Source organism: Lycium barbarum, chromosome 10 (assembly GCF_019175385.1).
Source record: "Lycium barbarum isolate Lr01 chromosome 10, ASM1917538v2, whole genome shotgun sequence".
NCBI classification, from domain to species: Eukaryota; Viridiplantae; Streptophyta; class Magnoliopsida; order Solanales; family Solanaceae; genus Lycium; species Lycium barbarum.
In genome coordinates, this window is record NC_083346.1 from 113,616,198 (window position 1) to 113,625,513 (window position 9,316).

The following is a 9,316-nucleotide window of genomic DNA, read 5'->3' on the forward strand; positions in this document are numbered from 1 at the left end:
GTTCTACCAACTAAAGCTCTTCATACATTATCTATACAATATTGATACACTAAACAACTAAAGTTCTACCAATTGAAGATTTATACAATATTGAGTTGTTAAATAGAGTGCCATGATATTTCATTGGTTTTGATACAAATTTTACAGTCAAGCTATTTCATACAGTTAACTCATTGAATAATATCTGATACATTAAATATGCCAAAAAAAAAAACCTCCAACAAATTACATTGAAAAACAAGTTTATTACTACAACAACATGGAACAAAAATAAAATAAATTCCAGCCATGAACAAACAGTGCAAGTTGCCATATTCATGTGTATGTCAGATAAAATAAAAAATAATTTCTTGCTAGCCATATTCATATAGACAATGCAGCGTCAAAATAAATTTAGAATTTATAAAGTAATGAGTGTCTACTAACAGTGAATGTAAAAAAATAAGAAAATTGGCTATATGGAATTTAATTTCATTTGGGCAAATTGCTACATATCTTCTTGTTGTGCCCCTCTATGCCACACTTGCTACATGTCATCTTTGCCCTCTTAAATTTCACCTCATAAAATGGTTTCATTCTCTTCAATGATGGCCTCCCTGGAGATCTTTTAGAATTTGGTGGTAAAACAATTTGTTCCACTGGTATGGCATATGTGTCTTTGAAATTTTTATTGCTGTAGTAGGCAGAGCAGTAGTCCTCTCCATGTTGGTGTCTGTACATTATAGTAGCCAAAGCATGTCCACATGGTATCTCATCAAGTTGAAACCTTCCACAACTACAAATCTTACTTCGAAGACACACACTAAATCTCTTCATACCATCTGTCACTGTATGTAGGAATTCAGTGGAAGTAGGAATTCGGTGTTTGGTGTCCATCGTCAAAAAACCGAAACCGAAATAGCCGAACGAAGTTTGATAAAACCGAACCGAAAAATCGAACGCGCACCGAAATTTAATACATTACCCAAAAAAATTAAAATAGTCTAGGCCCATTAGTTTAAAGCAAAAAAAAATCCAATTGTAATAAGTCCTCTTTTGCATTTGTATCCCTAATTTTCCACTTCAATTGAAAAAATCAAATATCCTTAACAAAGAAAGGTAATTAGGATGTCTCTTTAGGATTAATGTATGTTCTTTATGTGTTTTCTTAATTATTCTTGCAGTATGTATATAACACACAGTAATCCTATGTCATGATTATAGTTTTCTGTTCTTGTGTATCCTGTTTGTTTGATTTTGATTTCAATTTATCAGATTTATGCTTTATTGCTTTTGAGAATATGAATTAGTGTCAATGGAATTGCTTCTAATATTATATTAAAAAAACCGAATTGAAAAAATCAAAACCGAACCGAATCGAACTTTAAAAAACTGAAACCGAAAGAACCGAACTGAACTAGTTTGGTTCGGTGTTTGGTGTCCACCTTCAAAAAACCGAACCCGAAATAGCCAAACCGAACCGAAAAACCGAACGCCCACCCCTAAGTGGAAGCCCTTACCTACCATAAAAAAGTTGGTTCACAATTTAAATTCAGAAATTTAACAAAAAACATACAACATAAATACATAAATCATACCCTATTCATACAGTTTAAATACTTACAGTCATGCGGTGTGATAATTCCTTGTTATCCTCATAAGCTTCATTGTACTCATTAGTAAGATCAGTGAATGTATTTCTCCCTTCTTCACTGTGTTTTTCATTCCAAGTTTCAATCAATTGTCTCATGTAATCCATTAACTTACAGACTGGAAATTCTCTAGCTTTGGCAATACTGCTGTTTATAGATTCAGCAATGTTAGAAGTCAACGTCCATGTCCTCTTCACTGTTGCATGTACCCGAGACCATTTATGATACCCACTATCAAATAAGTATACGCCCAACTTCTTATCTATTGTGTCCAGCCTTCCCATGAGTTCACTAAATTCTTGAAGAGTGTATGCTTTAGCTAATGCAAAGTATAATTTCCTGACCTGTTCTTTATTTCCCCTGCATTTCTTAAGAAAATTATTCCACAAATGCCAAATACATGCATAATGAGTCAGCCCGAGATATACTAATGCAGAAGCTTTCCATATACTATCATGTCTATCTGATACAATGCACATATTTTACCTTTCACCAAAAGCTATCCTAAATCTCTCAAAGAACCATGTCCAAGATGCAGCATTCTCCGAATCAACTATTGCATATGCTAGTGGCAGTATACTACATGTTTTTGTATAAAAATTATACACAATCAATACGGTCATATATAATTGAAATTTAAGCATAAAATAAAAAAAAAATTACAAACCTCCTGGATCTAGTGTGCTTGTTATTAGCATAGTTCCTTCGTAAGTTGATATTAGATGAGTGCCGTCAACAACTACTATAGGCCTATAATGCTCCCATCCCCTAATATAAGGTTCCAATGCTACAAATGCATACAAGAAACGGTCTTCCGCTGGTTTTTCCAAACTAACAACTGACCCCGGATATATCTTTTCCAGGATGTAAAAGTAGTTGGGTAACTTATTGTATGATTCAGTTGGATCCCCTCGCAACATGTTTAATGCCTTTTCCTTGGCTCTATAAGCTTGCATGTAAGTCATTGTTAAACCATGTTGTTTCCTCATATCTGATGCTATATCCTTTGGTGTGTATACTCTTTTTGGATCTTCATACTTATCCATTATCATAATTCCAACAACCACCGTAGTTGCTTGACGTCTTGAATAAATCCTATCCTTTAATGAGCATGAATGTTGTTCATAAAATGATCTAATTTTGAAAAGCCCCGAATCATTCAAACTTGACGATTTAAAACTCCAAGAGCAATCGTTTGCAAGGCACTCAAGACAATAGCTATTGTTGGAAGAAAGAAAAAAATCAGAAACAAATTTTATATACAGTTTTCATACATATGTCATACAACAATCCTAAACTTAAATAATTGAAAGGATTGTTTAAAAGTTATATCTTACATATTATTCAACATATTGAAATAACATTAATTTTCATACCTTTTAGAACTAGATCTTCTAACCCGAAAATGGAATTGTTAAGAAAAGGCGTAGTTCTTCATAACCGCAACAATTGTTTCCTTGTCCTTATAAATTTGTTTTTCAGCAACAAATTCATATCGATTGTCGCTTATAATTCCATTTCCTTCACATTCCACAGCCTCAAAATCAACACTGGGAACCATGGCATTCAACTGAAGAGTTTTTCCATTGTGTGAAGGTACGGATTGTATAGAATTCGAACCGCTGCCTCCATCGTCATGAATTTCAATTAAATCCAAAGCTGCATCCCTCAATGTAATACATAAAGGATACTTACTGAAGAAGTTTTTGTTTTCCTTTTTTTGGTCTAAATATACATGGACACCCATATCGTTGTGTATGGTCATTGGCGGGCATCTGTCACTACCAATGTATTTAATCTCCAATCCTTGAATTGTTGTATCTATTCCTAGTTGAGCAGCAATCACTGTGACCAAACCATTGAACTTTGATTTGGAATCATATAATATTCCTTCAACTTCAAAATTTACGTATCTACCTGTCAAAAAAAAAAAAAATACACATTATATGAACGACGATTATGATACAAATATAATAAGTGCATACATAGTAACGACACATTACATAATCAAATATATACATACTAGATTCATCATTCATACATATTTTATACACAACTATACATATCATATGGTTTTAAACTGCAAAAAAATAAAAAAGTAACATGAAAAAAAAACAAAATTAATAAGAAACTTAGCATTAACATATGAACACCTGATGCGTCCCATCTTCCATTGTGTTGTATCATTATTGAATGAATTGTGTCATCTGCTATTGAAACATACGAAATTTTTGATGATATTGAATGTTTTATGAATTCTGAAATTTTCAACTACAGTTAAATGAATTTTCAAGACTCTTCAACCGTGATGGGGAAAATATGGTTTCTATTTAAAATTGTCGTGGATTGCTGAAATCGGGGAGAAAAAATAGGGGAGAGAAATTCTGGGGAGCAGGATACTAATCGGTTACACCGTGATCTTTGGGTTTTTTTGTATTGTATATTAACTTCTTTTACTGTATTTGTTATTTTGTATAGGGTTTGTAAGTTTTCTAATCTTATTTTTTGCAAACTTGAAAGTATTGGTATTTTTTGTAAATATACCCTCTATTTATGTATATATATATATGTATTTGCCCCATAGATAATTCCTTTCATGTTTTCATTAATTAAGCTTATAGTAAGACTCGTATCAATTAGACGTAACAATATTAACCTTATGGTTCACCTAATTCCTTTATATTGGAGTGGGTTATTGATCCGTGCATTTATTAGCTCAATTCATTTTGACGCATTCAAATTCAGTCCATCTAAAAGTAAGGTTGGATTTGGGGCTAAGTATGAAATCCAAATTGACCCATAAAAAGTCTCAAAAAATTAAAATAAATTTTTTAATTTTGTTTGATATATTATATGTAGCTATAATAAAGCAAATTGTATTATTAATTTCTTATAGTAATCAAACAAGTTATAAGAAAATAAACAAAGAATTGTTAAGCTCAACCCATTTTATCCCACCTAAATTCAACTCAACATGCCATATGACATCCTAATATCAACTATACATGCAATCTATAAGTAGGAAAAATTATTAAATGTTGAGCTCTAGCAGTAACTAAACCAAACTTCTTAGTCATGTCTAAATCATTTCACATCGTATGATTTGGTGGCTCTCACTCAAAACAATGAACCAATTGTGCTAGCATCAAGAGAACGATTGTGAGCCCTAATAATATCTTACGAGTAGTGCAAGAATTGGTAAGAATAGTGAATCCATGAAATGAGATTGCTGTGATTTTCGCTTCCCAACTTGCAAATAATACTCCCTTCATCTCAAATTATTTGTTGTGGTTATTAAAAATAATTGTCTTAAATTATTTGTTGTTTTAGAAGTTCAAGGCACAATTAATTATTTTTTCCCATTTTACCCTTAATAGGAATTTTTCATTATTGGATATGAAACATAAATAAAGAAAACTTAATGGAGCAAGATTATAAATTAGACATAAATAAGGGTAACGTTAGTCAAATACACCTCCTAATTAATATTTCTTAAGAGACGTGTAAAACAAAAAAGCGACAAATCATTTAAAATGAAGGGAGTATAAAGAAGTTAAGAGCGGTGGTTCTGAAATAAATGAATTTTATGGGTTCTTGTTATGAAATATCAACCATATTAATGGTTGGGGCATCTTCATTTGTGTAAATGAGAAAAAAACCCAGAAAGAAAAGACGAAAAAAAGAAGAACAAGAAAAAGAAGGGCAACCCATAAACAACAATGAATGGTGAAAGGAACAAGAAATAAAAGACAAAAGAAGAGAAGATGCATGTGGGATAAAGTAATATATTTTGTCGGTTTAAATATTTTTTTATCAAGTGAATAGTTTGATGGTGTTAAAATTAGACAGTGTATAAAGCTTAGCTTAAACTAAAAAAAGTTTTACGGTAAAAGGGAGATAAGAAAAGAAAAAAAAAAAAGGAAAACTTTTATCTCCTCCCTCGTGTAACCTAAATTTAATATCTTTGGCTCTGATCCTATATATAAATAAGTATAAATATTTTGTTCTAGATATTATCATTTATTGTGGATGTCTATCTTTAGGAGACATATTAAGGCTAATAACTTTGGGACCAAGTCAATTTTCTCCTATAAATAGAGATGTTTCCTTCATTGTATTTCATCCCTCAAAAGAAATAAGAACTCTCATCTCTCTTTCTCTACAATTATTCTTGCTTTAGTTTATTATTTTATAACGCGATATCAGCACGAGACTCTGCCGTCTCAAGAAATTCTCGAAAGCTACGGTACTATTTTTATTCTCTTTATTTTATGGCTAACCTTACAAAACTTGATTTCGTTGCCCTCGATATTTCAGGCCAGAACTACCTATCATGGGTGCTAGATGCTGGAATCCATCTGGATGCTATGGGTCTTGGAGACACCATTAAAGAAAAAAAATAAAGCATCCAACCAAGAAAATGTCAAGGCTATGATATTCATGCGTCATCCCCTTGATGAGGCCGTGAAGATTGAATATCTTACAATTAAGGATCTGCTCATTTTATGGAAAAATTTGAAAGAAAGTATGACCTCCTGAAGATGGTCTTCCTACCAAAAGCACAATACGAATGGATCTACTACAAGGTTTCAAGTCAGTTATGAAGTAAAATTCTGCGATGTTCAACATTACTTCTATATTGACACTATGTGGAGAAACGATTAGTGATTCTGATAAGTTGGAAAAGACGTTCTCCACCTTTCATGACTCGAATGTGCTCCTGCAGCAGCAATATCGAGAGAAAGGTTTCACAAAGTATTGTGATTTGATTGCGCATCTTCTCGTGGCTGAACAAAATAATGATTTGCTGATGAAAAATCACAAGAATCGACCTACTGACGCTACACCACTCCCCGAAGTGAATAAGGTGTATGCCCACTACTGTAGGCGTGGAAAAGGTTGTGGCTCCGGTCATGGTCATAGTCGTGGTCGTGATAGTGGTCATGGTCGTGATAATGGTCAAGGAAGAACTTCTTTTCTTGGTGTTAATCATTCATCAAAGAAAAATCACTGCCAAAAGGGGAAAAAGAAGGATGAGAGGCATGAAGTGCCAGAAGCACGTAGCTTGGAAAATAAATGCTATCGATGTGGTGGAAGTGGACACTAGGCACGTACCTGTTGTACGATGAAGCACTTGGTTGAGCTTTATCAGACATCAATGAAAGGGAAAGAGAAAAATCCCGAAGCTAATTTTATCTCTGAAAATCAAGTTGACATCACACACTTGGATGTAGCAGATTTCTTTGAGCACCCTGAAGGAAAGATAGATCACTTAATTGGTGTTGGATCTATTGTGAGAGATGATTGAATAGTTTGTTTTAATTTTTGCTAGACATAGTTTTTAGTGAACAAAAGATCATGTAACTATAGTTGTTTACATGAGTACTAGTATTTCAATTAGTATTAATTAGTCTAGATCTAGTCCCATTGTTATAGTTAGTTATTAATAAGATTTTAATCTGGTTTATCTTGATTAAATAATGGTTTAATATTGAAGTTAGTTTGCTTGTTTACAAGGCAGAGGACGTTTATTTTTGTTGCCAAAAGACCATTTGAATTATTACGTGTAAACCTCTTTTATTTATTTTGTACTGACCATGTCTAAGGTTAATATTCTAATACTCAGCAAATGCCGTTGGCAATTAATAAAGAAATCACATAAATATTGTATTGTTAGTTTTAATTGGCAAGAAAAGGGGAACGTTTAGTGAAAGGTAATTAAAGTTGTATACAACAATATTATAGAGATCATTTTTGAATGGCTTCAGGAGATTACAAAGTGGTTGAGTTGGATAAAAAAAACCAACTATGCTTTTCCAAATATTTTAATATTTATTGTTCCTTCATGCATGGTCTAATTTAATTTGATTCCTACTTGAATAGTTCACTGTTGCATGTATTTTATTAAGAATAAACAACAAAGGAAAATAATCTTATGTGTATGAAAAGGGAAAAGAATCTCATGTGATTTAGGAATGCTGCATATATAAAATTTATTTTATTTTATATATCCTACTTGCTTTACAATAGTAAGTCTTTATTTTTTCTAATTAAAATAAAGGAGATATGGGTAAGTACTCTATATGGCGTGTGTTCCATTGACTCTTATTTAAGATTAATTTTTAGTGTAAGTACAGTGATACAACAGACTGTTATATGATATGATATATGTATATTTGCATGTTAATTATGGTTACCGTTGTTATTTGCTCCTTGTACATTATTTGGACTTGTCACGTTCGCATTATAGATGGTTAAGCTTTACAAGCCGGTACTTGGGGACAAGGTACTTTACTAATATTTAGAGTGTATTTATTCTATTTGTGTATGTGATTTGAAGATATGGATATCTCTCAAAACAAGTTTGGACTAAAATCTAATTATGAAGACATTTGTTTGATTGATTCTGCTACCACACACATAATATTCAAAAACAAAAATATTTATCTCATTTATTTACTTCTGGGTAAGACAAATATTAATACCATTTCTGATAGTGCCAATTTGATTGAAGGCTCCGGAAGAGCCACCATAATTTTGCCTAAGGGAACAAAACTCATTATTAACGATGCCATATTCTCTCTTAAGTCCCGAAGGAACTTATTAAGTTTTAAAGATATCCGTCAAAATGGATACCATATTAAAACAATGGATGAGATGAATCTTGAATATATTGGTATCACCAAGGATGTCTCTGGCCAGAAAGTTGTTATAGAAAAGTTTCCTGCCTTGTCTTCTGGCTTATATTGGAGAAAAATTGGTGTAATTGAGGCCTATTCTGTCGTAAACCAGAAGTGCACTGACTCCAATACGTCTGTACTTAGGCATGATCGACTGGACACCTTGGATCTATAATGATAAGACGAATTATAGAAAATTCAAATGGGCATCCATTAAAGAACCTGAAGATTCTTTTAAATAATGAATTTTCTTGTACTTCTTGTTATCAAGGCAAGTTAATTATTAGGCCATCACCTACAAAGGTTGGGTTTGAATCCCCTGAATTTTTGAAACGCATACATGGGGATATTTGTGGACCTATTCACCCACCTACTGGATCAATTAGATATTTTATGGTCCTAATAGATGTTTCTTCTAGATGGTCTCATGTGTGCCTATTGTCATCTCGCAACCTGGCGTTTGCAAAATTATTGGCACAAATAATTTGATTACGGGCACAGTTTCCCGATAATCCGATAAAGTCTATTTGCCTTGATAATGCTGCAGAGTTTTCATCCCAAGCATTTAATGATTATTCTTTATCAATTGGGATAAGAGTTGAACATCCTATAGCTCATGTTCACACTCAAAATGGCCTTGCAGAATCATTAATTAAACGTCTGCAGTTGATTGCAAGACCATTACTTATGAAAACAAGGTTGCCCACGTCCGTTTGGGGTCACACTATTTTGCATGCAGCAACACTTGTTCGTCTCAGACCGACAAATTATCATAAATTTTCTCCATTGAATTGGTTTTGGGCAAAAAACCTAATATATCCCATCTAAGAATTTTTGGATATGCTGTATATGTGCCTATAGCACCACCACATCGCACCAAGATGGGTCCCCAAAGAAGATTAGGAATATATGTTGGGTTTGAATCGCCCTCCAGTATTCGCTATCTTGAACCATTAACAGGAGATTTGTTCACTGCTTGATTTGCAAATTGTCATTTTGATGAGA

General features: G+C 32.8%; 2 protein-coding genes across 2 annotated transcripts; both read right to left on the reverse strand.

Annotated features, from left to right (window-relative positions):
- Positions 1–471: 471 nt before the first annotated feature.
- Positions 472–876, reverse strand: LOC132613337 (uncharacterized). Its single transcript, XM_060327353.1, has one exon. It carries the CDS (start codon positions 874–876, stop codon positions 472–474), a length of 405 nt encoding a protein of 134 aa, XP_060183336.1.
- A 605-nt stretch (positions 877–1,481) lies between these two features.
- On the reverse strand, positions 1,482–2,677 carry LOC132613338 (uncharacterized). The gene is made up of 4 exons (XM_060327354.1): positions 2,299–2,677; positions 2,118–2,196; positions 1,604–1,991; positions 1,482–1,499 (listed from the first exon to the last, which is right to left on the reverse strand). Exons 1-4 carry the CDS (start codon positions 2,675–2,677, stop codon positions 1,482–1,484), a joined length of 864 nt encoding a protein of 287 aa, XP_060183337.1.
- Between the last annotated feature and the right edge of the window lie 6,639 nt (positions 2,678–9,316).